At 37.9% G+C, this 15249-nt stretch overlaps 1 protein-coding gene across 1 annotated transcript in view; it reads left to right on the forward strand.

Annotated features, from left to right (window-relative positions):
• Nucleotides 1–15249, forward strand: part of LOC102222263 (collagen alpha-1(XI) chain-like) — a 99786-nt gene extending 84537 nt beyond the window's left edge. The window contains exons 47-67 of the mRNA XM_005801956.3: nucleotides 1918–1971; nucleotides 2950–3003; nucleotides 3120–3173; nucleotides 3410–3463; nucleotides 4657–4764; nucleotides 4954–5007; nucleotides 5113–5166; nucleotides 5565–5618; nucleotides 7439–7492; nucleotides 8825–8932; nucleotides 9240–9293; nucleotides 9538–9591; nucleotides 10124–10231; nucleotides 10329–10382; nucleotides 10467–10502; nucleotides 10617–10670; nucleotides 11495–11756; nucleotides 11956–12068; nucleotides 12233–12301; nucleotides 12404–12637; nucleotides 13648–15249. Of these exons, the coding sequence (XP_005802013.1) occupies nucleotides 1918–1971; nucleotides 2950–3003; nucleotides 3120–3173; nucleotides 3410–3463; nucleotides 4657–4764; nucleotides 4954–5007; nucleotides 5113–5166; nucleotides 5565–5618; nucleotides 7439–7492; nucleotides 8825–8932; nucleotides 9240–9293; nucleotides 9538–9591; nucleotides 10124–10231; nucleotides 10329–10382; nucleotides 10467–10502; nucleotides 10617–10670; nucleotides 11495–11756; nucleotides 11956–12068; nucleotides 12233–12301; nucleotides 12404–12637; nucleotides 13648–13794 (1833 nt within the window). The 3' untranslated portion in view covers nucleotides 13795–15249. The remainder of the gene's footprint in view (nucleotides 1–1917; nucleotides 1972–2949; nucleotides 3004–3119; nucleotides 3174–3409; nucleotides 3464–4656; nucleotides 4765–4953; nucleotides 5008–5112; nucleotides 5167–5564; nucleotides 5619–7438; nucleotides 7493–8824; nucleotides 8933–9239; nucleotides 9294–9537; nucleotides 9592–10123; nucleotides 10232–10328; nucleotides 10383–10466; nucleotides 10503–10616; nucleotides 10671–11494; nucleotides 11757–11955; nucleotides 12069–12232; nucleotides 12302–12403; nucleotides 12638–13647) is intronic.

Here is a 15249-nt window from a genome sequence, read left to right on the forward strand (position 1 = left end):
CTGCTGTTATACTGTGTTTTTACCAAATCCAAAGTCAGAGCAGCCATCTACCAGGAAATTCCCTCTGCTGACAAGCTTCAGTGGGATGCTGATGTTGTTGTCCAGCAGGATTTTGTAACAGTCCACACTTCCAAAAGTACCAGTACACATTTTAATGACCATGAAATCCTATGTGCTTGATCACTCTACAAGACTAAATGTGTTGACATTTTATAAAAGAGTGTTCCCATAAACCATATTTAAGATTTAATTGTTTGCCCTGGTCCTTATCTATCCAGCTAGTAGCATCCATGTCTGGGATAAAATAGTTTAGTCCCACACAAAACTAAGGTGCAAAGGTAGTCATCTACTTCTATAAGATATGAACTGCTTATTACCTCCTAACAGTTTCTCACTCATAAAATCTTTTTAAAAAATGGAGCTTATGAAAGAGAAGCTGAAAATTACCACATTGATTCATTTAAGTTGAGCTGAAGTTTAAGGAAACTTCCTTTGATGGCAACGAATAAAGAAACTGCACTCTTCAGAGTACCTCAAAGTCAATTATCCAAGGACCCACTGAGGATGAAATTAGAGCGAAGCTTCGTTGGTCAATAGGGCTAGATAACGTTGTTATTAAGTGCAATTGGCTTTTAATTGGGCATAATGCACTCCATCTCCCCTCTTATAATTATTTTTTTTTGGCTAAGCTGTCCTTCAATACACAGCAGCAGCTGCTGCAACTTCAACTTTTCAATGCAATTAGCTGTAGCATTAATGATTTTTGACCAGGGGGAAGGAGTGTCTTTATCCTGAAATCCTTCCATCAATTTGTGCAGAGTTTGCTGTGAAGTATAGGAGTCCTCCCCTGAGAGGATGAATCGTTCAGATTAAGAGGTTACAATGAGAACGCAGAACAAAGTAAATATCACATTTGTTCATATCAGTGTTGTTATAGTTCAAGGCTAGTGTGGAAATGGAGTAAATGCCATGTCTGAACATTTATTGATTTCTTCTGATGTGCGCTCCAAGTTTGTTGTGCATAATGGTCTTTGCTAATGAAACTCATAATATTTATTTTCTTTCTTACTAATTTATATTCTTCAGTACACGTTTAGTAAGCAAGGGTTACATGTATAAAATGCATCAACATGTTTTCTTTTTCCATTATACATGACAAAGTACTATAGAAGAAATGAGTTTAGGCTTTATTTATTTCTGCATTTTTACACCAGAAACCCACAAGGCCAAACTTTCAGTCATTGCTCATTATAAATTGTTTTCAGTGCTACTGTAAATCAACAAAATAGGCTGAAACTACATATATGTTACAGCACTGATTCATATCCATATCATTATACTTTTGCTTTCCCACAACTACAGCTGCTTTCCATACATTTATGTGTTACACATGCTCCGTCATTGTGGTCTGGCTAGAAAAACACATAAGAACTGCAATTATGCAGATAGACAGCAGACAACAATGGAAAGTGACACCTTCTTCATCCTTTCTACACATCCACCTTTCTGAGGTGCATTCAACTCTTTTAGTTGAGCTTGACTGAATCCCAAAAGCTGCATAATAGGCACCGCCTGCACAGTCACATTCGTTCCACTCCACTGTGGACGTAGATGGATGGAGTTTCCACCCTGCAATTTACACAGGCTGATTATACCCAAGCCTCCCATACCCTTTAATTACAATAGGTGTCCCTTTTGAGTAATTGTGTGTTTATGCTCCAGGGTTCTGTTAGTATTAATGCACTCTCCATCGCTTTGCATCCCAATGGCCTCCTATTCAAAAAGTGTCAAATAAAAGTACCTGGTAATGAGCAGCACAAATGTATATATATTCCTGTCTGTGGACTTTTTAATATGGAGGGTTGCCTCATTTTACCTTCGTTTCTGTGTGCTAAGCAGTATTTGTTGACTTTACAGGGTTTGCCTGGCCCTCCTGGTGAGAAGGGAGAAAATGGAGATGTCGGACCAATGGTGAGTGCAGATATTTCTGCAAATTTCCTATTACAATATAACCTTTACACTCAGTTTCACTCAAGAGAACTATTTGTTGGACCATTTTTATTGGTGGGTTAGTTTAATAACTCAACAAGAAATACATCTGCTAGATGCTAGAGTTAGGTTTCTACTTTTTATTTCTTTTATTTTGATTAGGATAACTAGAAATAATAACATTATAGCATATTTTTAGTTTACTGACAGAAGTAAAGAGCACCTAGCTCCAAATTACCTACTTTTCTTTTTACTGGTGTATAAATCTGAGTGTGAATAAGTGAAATTCACATTAGATTAATTACAAATTACTGTTTCATACTCAGCAAAGACTGCTGACCTGACAGATGTCCAGCATAGTCATAGACAACTTCCACAGGAATGGTAATCACCAAAGGGTCATCTTTAAAAAAGCTGGCTTTTCAGAGAGCTTTGTATAAAATATTTTAATTGAATGTTGAATGGAAGAAAAAAGTGCTTTTCAACAAGCATATATTTTCATGTTTAAATGATTTTTTTTTTATTTTTCAAATTTTTTCATAAGCTGCAATTCATAATTATCAAAATTAAGAAAAAAAATGCTTATATCAATCTTTGTGCAAATCTTTGACTTCTAGCCAAGCAAATCATCTCAGTATTTTTGACTCAATATTTGGTGAAAACTGTGAAACTAATGTTTAGCAGCATAAACCCAGCTTAATGTTATAGAAAAACCCTGGATTTTTGTGTGTGCATGGGTAAAAACACAATCTGCTATGTAAAAAATAAAAGGATTTTTAAACTTTAAAATATGCTATTATGATCATTGCTATCAAGTAATGTAACTTTTAGAGTTACATTGAAATATTCTGCATGGTTGCATCTAAATAAAACTACTATCAATAAGCAGTTAGTTCAAATTTTCCTCTTTCTGTGTTAAGAACAAAATAAATCTGCTAATCTTTAATCTCTTTCTGACAGGGTCCACCTGGTCCTCCAGGGCCCAGAGGTCCACAGGGCCCCAGTGGAGCTGATGTTAGTGAAATTTTAATACTTGCATATTTAATTTTGCTTGGATTTGATCTAAATAGAATATTTAAAAATCAAAAAACAAAGATTTAAAACTGCATATGGCTGTGATTTGTCTTAAGGGTGCACAAGGTCCCCCTGGAGGTATTGGTGCAATGGGCGGTGTTGGTGAGAAGGTAAGAATAAAGAAATTTGAGAAAAAATATAAGAGTGATGTTCTTCTCAACTCCTGTTCAAGTGCATGATTTTTTAAAATGTTTTATTTCCTTAAGTATTCTCTGCCTCAGAACTCTAAATATTTAAGGAGTCTGACATTTAACCTTTCATTTGCATTGCTGCAAATCATGCAAAGCTATCCGATCGGACAACGCAATTATAAACATGGTAATACATTATTAATGTCATTTTACAGGGAGAAAATGGTGAAGCCGGTAACCCAGGACCACCTGGAGAGCCTGGTACTCTAGTAAGTTTAGAACAGTACAAAAATGCTTTTTATTTTATTTCATATATATTGCATACATTTTATTTTCACCAATAGGACAATATTGCTGTACTCATGCTCAAAGTCTCTCCAGTGTAGAAATGTGAATGTTAAAACAACATTCCTGGGTTTTTAACTTCTGGATATTTTACATCATTATTTTACATTTTATCTATTTGTACTTTTCTTACACAACTTTTTTTTTATCTATATCTGGGGTTAAGATGGATCTTGATATTGGCAAAATAAGTCCACCTCACAGGGTGGTATTTTGAGGGGCAACATTGATGTTTGAGAAATAAAAATTTCATTTTTAACTAGGATGAGTTTTCAAATGCTTATTTCAAGTCTGTTTGGAATGAATGCCCTAAGTTTTGTGAACATTTCAAACTAGATTTGTGGAAGAGGGATTAGAGATTGGTGGGGTGTTGCGGAAATAAAATCAGAAATTTTAGTTATTCAATCATTTTTGGGGGATTATACCACAGTAGCATAAACCCACACAGCACAAACCAATGTGAATTGATTCTGGGTTTGACAATCTCTTATGATTTGGATTGAGGTTGTGGCCTGGGCGTTGTGGTGACTCATGCTTGAACTCCCCCACAATTACCGCTTTTAGGGATGTATTCTTTTTATTAAAATATTCAAATCAGAAGATCAGTTTATAAAAGTGTGTGTGAAGACATTTTTTTTTCTTTAAGTTGATATAAATGGCTACATAATATTTGGATTTGACATGTGAATCTCTTTGTTGGTATTGATCCTCGCAAATAGTAGGCACTGTTTGCCCGTGACTAAAAACGTCTCATCTTAATTACAGCCGTGAGGCTCCCTGTGTGTCAGTCCGTCAGAGGGTATTGATGTGTCTGCCGGCTGGCTCATATCTGTTTACAGTGATAAATAGACCCAGTGCAGCAGAGCAAATCGAGGTCGAAAATTTAAGGTGCCTTGCTGACAGTGACTCATCTCCAGTCGTTCAGCTGATGGTTCTGTTTGAGTAACTGCTGAGCCAGAACCAATGTTTCAAGTGTCCGTTTTTGCTTTTAGTAAAGCCGAAGTGATTGTAGCACAAAAAGTTAACCACGCTTGTCTTCCCCATCCCAACCGAACAATCGTGTCGTTGGCCTTTACCTGGTTCTATGATGACAGAGCCGTGTCGCAATTTTCCTCAGGGTCTCCGAGGAGAGATTGGTGAGAAGGGAGAAACCGGGCCACCCGGTGCTGCCGGACCCCCTGGCGGCAGAGGCCCCGCTGGAGACGATGGTCCCAAGGGAAACCCTGTATGTGGGCTGTTCTTAAACACACACACACTCACACTGAGCTACGACTGATGCTTCATAAGAGCTGTCAGTGACAGAGCAATTTTGACACATATCTCATTTTACCTGTCTGCTGCTAGAACTGTTCTTGACACAGTGAGACTCAGCTGAGTCAAACTCAGTCTTCTCAGTATTTTGATTTGTCTGCAGGGACCCGTCGGCTTCCCAGGAGACCCAGGTCCCCCTGGTGAGCCTGGTGCTGGGGTATGTTCTGCTTTTTTTGTCCTTTTTTGTTTACTTAATAGGATTTTAAGTGTTGAAGTAATTGAATAAGCCAAGTCTGGCTCATTTATGTTTTTTTTTGTTTAGGGTCTTGATGGTTTAACTGGTGATAAAGGTGATGATGGTGAACCTGGACAACCGGTGAGTCTAGCTGATCAGATTTTTCTGGGTTTGACAATCTCTGATTTTGCCTTTCCAAGTAAAGGCAAAATCACCTCTTAGGCTTGTTGTTGTATTTTATATTTTCAAGAACTGTGTGGGATTGACTCTTTTTGGGTTTTATATTCATATTTTTCTTTACAATGTTTGCTAAAAAATGTTGAACCTTTAAAAAAAATTACTAAGCAAATTTTTAGTACTTTTGGCAATTTTTACAACAAGAGGAATCAGAAAAGGATGCAACTCTTATAGTTTAGGTGTTTAATATTTGTTCTGTGCTGCGGAATATTGTTCTTTTCCAATCACATGCAGAGCTCATTATCTAACACCCCTTAATTTCTATAAAGTGGAGCTAAGTGTTCCTATATGCTCTAATTTAGGGTCCTCCAGGCCCATCTGGTGAAGCTGGAGTACCAGGGCCTCCTGGCAAAAGGGTGAGTAGTTCTCAAAGTGATGCATGTGATGAGATACTCCTGTTCAGCTCTTGAGATGTTCTCTAGTTTGAAAGTGCTTTTAGCGAGCCCCAAGCTACTTCATTACGCACTGATACATATTTATGATGGTATACTTAGATTTTGAATTTATTTCCCTCTGTTTCACTGAACATGATTCCCATAAGAAAGCAGAGTCTCCAGAGTTTGGATTGATTGTAGATTGTAATCACCTTTTATCCTTTAAACTTGAACCTTTTGTAGTTTTATATGTTTGCTGTTGTTGCCATTGCACACCCTTTTGTTTTCAGGGTGTGAAAAGGAACAGTCTGCAACAGGAAGTAACTTACTGAACCTACCAACACGTTCCTGCCAGTGGGATGTTTTGTGCCTTCTCTAGAAGCCATTGATGTAGAGTAGTGTTGTATAATCTGTTCATAGCTTTAGAAGAGGGAATGTGGAAATGTTCACATTACCATAAACTTCAACTGTAATATCCACTAGCAGGAAGTCCCTTGGTTACTTGATCAGAGGTCATCATCTGCCATAATATATTAGGATCAGCTAGACTAAACAAAGATCAGAATCACAATCAATGACTAAAGGCAATAATATATTATATGTAATGTATTATATTTGGAAAATTATATACAAATAAAATTTACTTGTGATTAGAGCACTTTCATGAATATCGCTGTGATTTGTTTAGATATTTATTCTTCATGCATTCTTGTTGTTGCACAAGGTTTGAAAATTGTGATCTAACTCTTAGCCTGGTGTCAAACTGAATAAAAAATAAGTTTTTTTTATCCCTGATGAATTGACACAGATGTGTCTCAACATGTGATAGAAAATTGCTTCCTTTTTGAATTTGTTTAGAACGTATTCACTGATCGTAAAAGGTTTGGATTCTCAATCACCAGCCAAATTCTCAAAGTGCATATTGCTTTAATGGAGGGATGTGATCAAAGGCACTTTTGGGGATTTTTGCCAGAAAATAATTAATGGGTGTTTCTAATAGTATAGGATTATCTGTGATTAGACATTTCTATGTGGTTTTTATTTTCCAAGCTGAGAGGTTCGGGTTGCATCATGCACATCAGTTTACAATGCAACTCTGTGGCTTGACTTAAAATGCAGGCCGTGTGGGGTTGGTCATACATTTTAAAGACATTGGTAAGCACTTTTTATCCCCATAATTTGTATTCCTCCAGCTAGCCCTGAACAAATTAGACTCCCGTTCCGTGTTCGTATTAATGGACTCCGTGATATAATTTTTCATCCTTCACCAGAGTAAGTCTGGCTAAGTCTCCTTCCCAATATCTCCTTAAAAATGACTCTGGTTTGGTGTTCGTTGATGCATGTAGCTTCTTGACTACATTAGCACACACACACACACCCCCACTAGTGCCTGCATACACATATTTGCCAGGGTTCATAACCTGCATTGATGACCTGTGGCTTTTGTTTGGTCTATTCGATTATAGCTTCTAATGCCACATGTCAGCCCACTTACAAGGTTTTGACCAGAGGCTGTTGTGTGAAAATGCTAATGCATTTTTATCAGCTTGTATTTAGAATGTAGGACAGTTTGCTTGCACTTATGCTGGCCGACCTTGCAAACCTCTCCCTCTCTCAAGGTCAGAATATGCTTTAGCTAAATGATTAATGTGCATTAGAAGCTACTGCTTTTTAGTTTATTTTTGACTAATTCCACTGTAGATTAACTTCACCTGTGCTCTGATTCTTTTAAATAAGCTAAAATTAGACTTGGGGACTGAGACGAAAAGAGTCTAACGGCGTTTGGTTGTTGTGCTTCTTAGGGACCTCTCGGATCTCAAGGTCAGGAGGGAAGGCAAGGAGAAAAGGGATCTAAGGTAAGTCCTATCATTTGGATTTTATTCATTACAATTTACTTTTTCCAGTGATTATGAGCTGTTATTTTTTTTTGTTTGGATATTTCACATTATTAAGATATTACTGAAAATTATCTCTTGGATTTTAAGCTCTTATGTTATCTGAGTTGTTTTAACCATATAACTCTCAACGTATAACTTTTATGACAAATGTTCCTTACACTGCTACTTCTGCTGCAAAGTAATTACTATTGTAAACCCACTACTACAACCTACATCATGCAACTATATTTTCCGCACCATATATATCTGGTACACATAATTGACACGCGTAAAAATACACGTATATATGGGTGTCAATTATGATACAAAAAAAGGGAAAGCCAGGGGATGTTTGGATTTTCATTTTGCTACAAGCAGCAGGTAAAGATTTCAAATGCTGAAATTTCTCACAATTGTTCTTTGTATCAAACTTTAAAAGGTTATGAGAAGTTTGGCTCATTATATTGGGTCTAACACCAGCAGTGGTACTATGTAGGTTTAGTGCCTTGTGTTTTGCTTTGAGTGATATATGATTTATTAATTTCAAAATGTCCCAAAAACTCTCTCTGTCTTACAAAACAGCAGAAAAGTTACATATCTCCAACTCTTTCCACCCGATATCCAGCTGAGGTGTCCTATATATTTATAAAAATCTGCAAATTAGCTACATAAGAAGCAGTTGCGTCCCTTGACGTTCCAACTATTTCACTGTTACATTCTTGTTTGCACCAGCATCAAGGCAAACATGTCTGTTTAAGCCATAAAGACAATGTTTGACTTCTAAGTCAGACAGCCTGACAAACCTCAGGCATAGTTTGCTCTTTGTTTCATTCCTCCTCTTATTTTGCTTCTTCACATATCCCCCTTCTCAGACACCCTCTCCACGTTTCGGGTAAAGGATTAGAGACGATTTGACAGAAACAAGGCAAAGCCTGCAAGATGATTTGAGACTGTCAAATCTGGGCCTAATTGGTTGTCAGAGAAGCGTAATCTCCCCTATTCAATCATCCAGGTCAATATTATGCACCTCTGGAGCCTCAATACATGAAAACCTGATGTTTCTCCTGAAAACATTTAATCTTTTAAGATCTTACAAATACTCCAGTCCTTATTCTGTTATCCTTTGCAGCAGGGAACATTACATAGTACCATATAATATGTTTTGTTAAAGTGCTATTTAAGCTTTTGTGAAGTTTGGGTAAAGGTAATGTAGTCACTGAACAGAATCCACATTTCATGTTTTTTTTCTTTTATTATTTCTGAATTATATGCCTGAGATGGAAGCAGATGATGATTTTTCGTGTATTTCAGGGAGAAGCTGGAGCAGAGGGACCTGTTGGGAAAACAGGACCTGTGGGATCTCAGGGCCCCCCTGGAAAACCTGGTGCTGAGGGTCTGCGTGGAATTCCTGGCCCCGTTGTGAGTTTGGAAGACGCAAAATATTTGATTTTATCATCCAAAGGAACAACCACAAATAGCAACATATTTTAGGTCAGAAGTTGTTAAAATTCATCTTAAAAAGTGCAAATCATATTTTTAGGTGAGGTCAAAGGGCTGCAAGCGAAAAAATCATTGTTGATGTCTACAATTATTTTTTCTTACCCAAGTTCCTGAAGTACAAACCTGGGAGGGAATGAGTTTATATTCACTTACAATTCATTCTGGATCTGGGTTGCATTGCAAATCTGATCCTAGCTGAAAACATTATGTTGTCTTTCTCTTCCAGGGTGAGCAAGGACTGCCTGGTGCATCTGGTCAAGATGGCCCTCCAGGTCCTATTGTAAGGCATTCCTTTCTATCACTAAGCTTTGGAAATGTTTTTAAATCCTACACACTGCTAATGCGCACTGTAAAAGCAGCTGTTAAATTTCTAATATTGTTACACTGGAGACCTCTTTAAAATATGCTGTTTTATCATGTATTTTGGTATTTCCATTACTTTTTAATTTCAGTTGCTCTGGGCAACATATAAAAAGGCCCATTTAACATGTTTTGTGTCATTTGCACTGGTTTCCTCTCCTCAGGGACCGCCTGGACTTCCTGGCATGAAAGGTGACTCTGGATCCAAAGGAGAAAAGGCAAGACAATATTATAATGCTAATCTCATATTGCTTTATAGTGCATGTCTCGTATCCAGTTTCGCACCTTATCTGAAGCTTCCAAAGCCTGCACACATCTAGGCCTACGTGCACCTTGGCTTTGTTCGCCCCCTGCCAGCGAGATGAAAAGCCACTCTGCTCTGTGAGAACGTTTCTCACTTGGTGATTTAATGTGCTAAATGAATATGCATAAGACCAAAAATATTGTCTTTGTAACGCACATTGGCTTAACGCCCGCATGCAGCATTCAAAAGCAGATGATCATAGCTCATCCAACATGGCAGGTGCAAAGACACACCTCAATAAATATGCTAATCATTTATAGACAGAATCAAGGCTCTGGCCAAAAGTTTGCCTGGCCAGACACTTACTATAAATTTTCCAGTGAATTTGCATATTTGTTTCTTTCTGCCCCGCAAAGTAATAAATGCTTTAGTAGTAAACCTTGTTAATTTAAGAATGTTATTTATTTCTGTCTTTTAATGAAATAATGCTGCCTTTTCTGCACCAGGGTCATCCTGGTCTAATTGGTCTGATTGGACCCCCGGGTGAACCCGGAGAGAAGGGAGACAGAGGTCTACCCGGACCTCAGGGTGCTGGAGGTGGCAAAGGAGAACCTGTACGTTTCCTGACATTTTGCAAAAATAGTTATTTATCTGAACATTTGGGTGTATTGGTAAAATTATGTTGCCAATTAATTTCATTTCATCTGTCAGGGTATTGGTGGTGCATATGGCCCACTCGGGCCTCCTGGTCCTCCAGGACTTCCTGTAAGTTGTAGTTCTTGTTAAAAGTTTGTCTTGCCTCATTTCTGACCTTCGTTCTTACATTGCCGTTGACTTGTTTGTCCCCAGGGTGCTCAAGGACAGAAAGGATCTAAGGGATCACTCGTAAGTCACTTTTCCTTCATCAATGAATAGTTTGGATTTTTCACATATGGATAGAGGTTGTAATAATGTATTTAAGTGTTTCTGACATCCCTGTGATGCATGTTTCTTTTTCAGGGTTCAACTGGTCAGAAGGGAGATCCTGGACTCTTAGGGCCACCTGGACCACCTGTAAGTTATAGATTCAGCTTGTCCCTTATAATCTAGATTATTTTGAGCTTTAAAGAGTTGGTTAGCCAAAAATTCATTTCTTTGATGAAGGAGATCATTATGTATTTTTTGGGGGTGGGGGGGATAGATGGAGCTTAATACAGGTCACTCCTGCAGAAAAGCAGAGACATTACAGGGAGAATTACTTTCAAAATAAGACTTAAAAGAGTTTTTTAAGTCTTATTTTTACTTAAAATGTTTTTTTTTTAGTTTTTTTACTGGCATAGTTTTTTGTGGAATAAACAAGATTGAATAATATCGAATATAACCTGCAGACAGTCAAACTCCAGGCGAGCTGTGCTTTCATAACAATCAGCAATTTTTGCATCACCATAGTGAGATCAGGAACATTCTGACCCACATTACTGATGTGAAGCGTAAACAGTGTTGGGACAAACACTGAGCCTTGAGGGGCACCTTGCTTGGCATTTATGTAACAGAAAATCTGTTTAGTTACAGATGACTGGTGACAAGAAAGCCATATTTAAAATCACACAATGACTTGGTCTTTAGCTTAACTGACAGAAAAGCTGAAAAGATTTGATCACTGGGCACAGGAATGGCTAGTAGGAACGTACAGGTTTACAATAAGAGACTTTATTATACATGAAAGTGAAATAAAATGTTTGTTAAAGCAGCAAAACAGTTGCTGATTTGTCTGACAATGACATAGAAACGACAAGAAAGATTTAATATAGTCATTTAAACTTAAGGTTTTAGAGTAGATTTAGTAATAATATTATTACTATACTATCATTGCAAGCTAATCTTTACCTCCTCTGCAGGGTCCGCCTGGTGATATGATCCAGCCTCTGCCCATTCAGCAGTCTAGCAAAAGGAGCAGGCGTCAGGCTGAAACTCAAGGAGATGAGGCTTTGGCGGACTACGGCATGGACGGGCCGGGCATGGAGGGAATGGACGACGTCTTCGGATCCCTCAACAACCTCAAGCAGGATATTGAGCGCATGAAGTTCCCCATGGGCACCCAGGACAATCCTGCCAGGACCTGCAATGACCTGCACCTCAGCCAGCCTGATTTCCCCAATGGTACAATGAAGACAATCCTTAGTGTTGCTTTTTAGCATAATGTATCAATAGCAGCAATTAGTAAACTTTTAAATAGCTTAGTTCAGTTTAAAAAAAAAAAAACATGAATAGAAAAACAGGATGAAAAAAACACTAAAGAGGATAAAGTTCTTGTAGACGGTTGCCTTGGCAGTGTTTTATGGATCTGTTTCTCTCTCAGGTGAATACTGGATTGATCCGAACCAGGGCTGCATCGGAGACGCCATCAAAGTGTTCTGTAACTTCACAGCAGGTGGAGAAACATGCATTTACCCAGACAAGAAATCAACAGGAGTGAGTATACGATGTTAGAACACAGGTCATTTAAGGCATGCAGGCTTCAGTGTTTCACCAAAGGAGTTGTTTAGTAACATTTGAAACTGTGTAAAAGCTGCTTTTAGAAATTGAAATATATATTATGTTTATTAACTTGACTTTTTTGGGGGCATTTCTTATAGGTTAGAATATCCAACTGGCCTAAGGAATCACCAGGTTCATGGTTTAGTGAATTCAAGCGTGGCAAAATTGTGAGTCCTGAAGACACTGATATAAGTCTGAACATGTTTTTTGACGTTTGCTTCATGAATTTCTTAATTTCCCTAATTTTGTCTTCCTCCAACTATTCTCAGCTGAACTATGTGGACGGTGGTGACAACAGCATCAATGCTGTGCAGATGACCTTCCTGAAGCTGCTGAGCTCCTCAGCGCGGCAGAACTTCACCTACATTTGCCATCAGTCGGTGGCCTGGTACGACTCCAAGGCCGACAACTACGACAGAGCGCTGCGCTTCCTGGGCTCCAACGATGAGGAAATGTCTTATGACAATAATCCCTTCATCAAGTCGCTGATGGATGGCTGCTCGGTAAACAGACATTTTTGCTCGCTTTCAAAGTTTCACTTTGCAATTAAACTTTTTTTTTTCTAAATTCCATGAAATCCCCCTAATCCTCACAAACACGTAGAGAGGTACCGAAAAAAAGTGTCAGAAAGTGTTCATATTTGATGTGGGAGAAACAGTCCTCCAAAATGAGGGATATCCCAGCTTAGAAGGAATTATAAAATGCGAAAATTGGTTTCTCACACTACTGCTCGCGTTATATAATTGAAAAGGAAAGAAATGAATAAAAATCCAAAAATGCTGTTTTAGATTGTGTCAAAAATGCATACATATTCATTACACTGCATGTTATTTGTGATTAAGAAATGGTATTCTATAGTGATTGACATCTGTCATCACTTTTAACGAGCTTTGAAAAGCACAAACTCAGACTTTATGTTAACAATAGTACCTTAGCTGCATCAGCTCTAGATAAATATAACTCAAAAAGAAGAAACAAGAAGTTATAATGTTGTTTATCTAATACTTGGATTCATTCTCTGACTTGACATGAACTTTTGCTCTAGACACTCAAAACTTGTAGTCGTTCTAATAACTATATTATACGTGTCAAACTCAAGGCCCGTGAGACAAATTCGACAGTCCGAAGCTGTTTCTGTGGCCCTTTAGATGTCAGAATGCAACAGAAATAGAACTTCCAGACAGTTGTGAGCTCAAATACTGTTTTATCAGTCAAATCAACTCAGTTTTATTTCCATTGGACCACATGTTAAAAGTTGTTGAATATCATTTAAGCTTAAGCAGACATACAATCTATTAACAGTTTGTTATCTATACATTCTATACAGTCCAGCTGTTATACCTGAAGTCAAAATGAGTTTGACATCCCTGATGGAACGAATAGTGGATTAATTCTAGGAAGTTACTGCTTCTTTTGTCAAAAACTTCAGCTGGCACTGAATAAATACTTTGAAAGATACTTGAAACTACTCTGGATCATATGATAAATCTCTTTCTTCTCACTCTGTGTGCAGATGAAGCAGGGTTATTCAAGGACAGTGTTGGAAATTAACACACCTCGCATCGACCAGTTACCCATCATTGATGTAATGCTGAATGACTTTGGGGAATCCAACCAGAGGTTCGGCTTCGAGGTCGGCTCTGTGTGTTTCCTCGGCTAGACACGCCTGTCTTCCCCCCCCCCGCTGAAGGACAGGGTCAGAGAGTCAACAGTAACACCCACATGAAGAGAGCCTCTCAGCCACCACCTATTGTCTCCTATGAAGTAAAATCCCATGTTCCTTTATTGCAAAGAAGATCCAACAAGCTGGGAGAAAGAGAAAAGCACGCTTTGACCCTTCCTTTAAAAGCGCTGATCAGGGAAATCTCCTCCTTGCCCTCGTAGGGCCAGAATCACGTGACTTTAACTTGTAATGAGAGTGACATCAGGAAAAGGACTTTTGATGCCGTGGTGGACAGTGGCATACTTTCAGCATTAAAGAGAGGATCCACTCGCCCTAAACCTTGCCCTCCCTCCTCCCTAGCCCTCTCGTCTTCTGTTCCTCTCTGCATGCTCCAAGTGATGCTCTGAATTAAACCACAGAGGTGCTTTTGTGCAGAATCGCAAAACACTTAAGGTGCTACAAATAGTGCATTTGATAAAACTGTAATTAATAATATTTGAATTTTGTACATTACTGTTCCTCTCTGAATCCACTCTTAACAACTTGCATGTGCTTCTTCGGTTTTAAAGAAATATTTGGTCAACTTTGTTAGAATAAATTTTATGAGGATATTTAAAGTTTCTTAGAATCTGTCTGAAAACATCTATGACATACATCTGACTAAAGCTTCAATTTGTAAGTATGAATCAGTCCTCTTGTAAATATTATGATTCTTATCCTCTTTCATGAGCTTAGAAAAAAACTGGAACTTAACTTCTAACCAAAAAAGTCAGTTAATGTACCCAGTAGGAAAGTAAGCCATAATAAAATGAGGTTATAATATAAATATTCTAAGAAAGGGTTTATTCTTCCAGCTGTTATACCTCAGTTTCCTTAAAAAATCTGAACGTTAGACACAGTCAAGTTTACATTTTCTGTGGTTTATAACTAATAAAACTAATATTTTTGTGTGGGAAAGGTATGTCTAGCTGTTTTCATTCAATCCCAAAGACGTCTTGTGGATATTTTCTTTGTAACAGTGAACAAAATGTTTTCATGTGCCTTAAATTGTTCATTTAAGAAATATATTAAAATTGGGCTCTGAAAAACATTGGGTTGAACGTTTTGTGGTTGGCTGTTTGACTACAGAAACAAGTAATGTTCGCTTGTTGTGATTCTGTGCCACAAGACTAATATCTCCATCCTTTATCCCAATTGACAAAGAAAGATAAGTGATTCTTTGTGTTTGGGTTCATTTTACCGACTCTTCCAGCTTTTTCTTTTTTTTTTTACCTCTTTCTCTCTGACTCAGATTTGACCTCGATCAAGATCTGTTTGCATCGCCACTTTCTTGGTTTAAAAGCTCTGGCAACAAATACTTCAGAGCCTCTTTCTAAAAACCTGTGTAATAACAGTATGTCTTCAACCTATGTACAACTGCAATAAATGTTTGGTGCTTTGTGCGCATTGAAA

The sequence above is a fragment of the Xiphophorus maculatus genome, chromosome 6 (assembly GCF_002775205.1).
Source record: "Xiphophorus maculatus strain JP 163 A chromosome 6, X_maculatus-5.0-male, whole genome shotgun sequence".
NCBI lineage: Eukaryota > Metazoa > Chordata > Actinopteri > Cyprinodontiformes > Poeciliidae > Xiphophorus > Xiphophorus maculatus.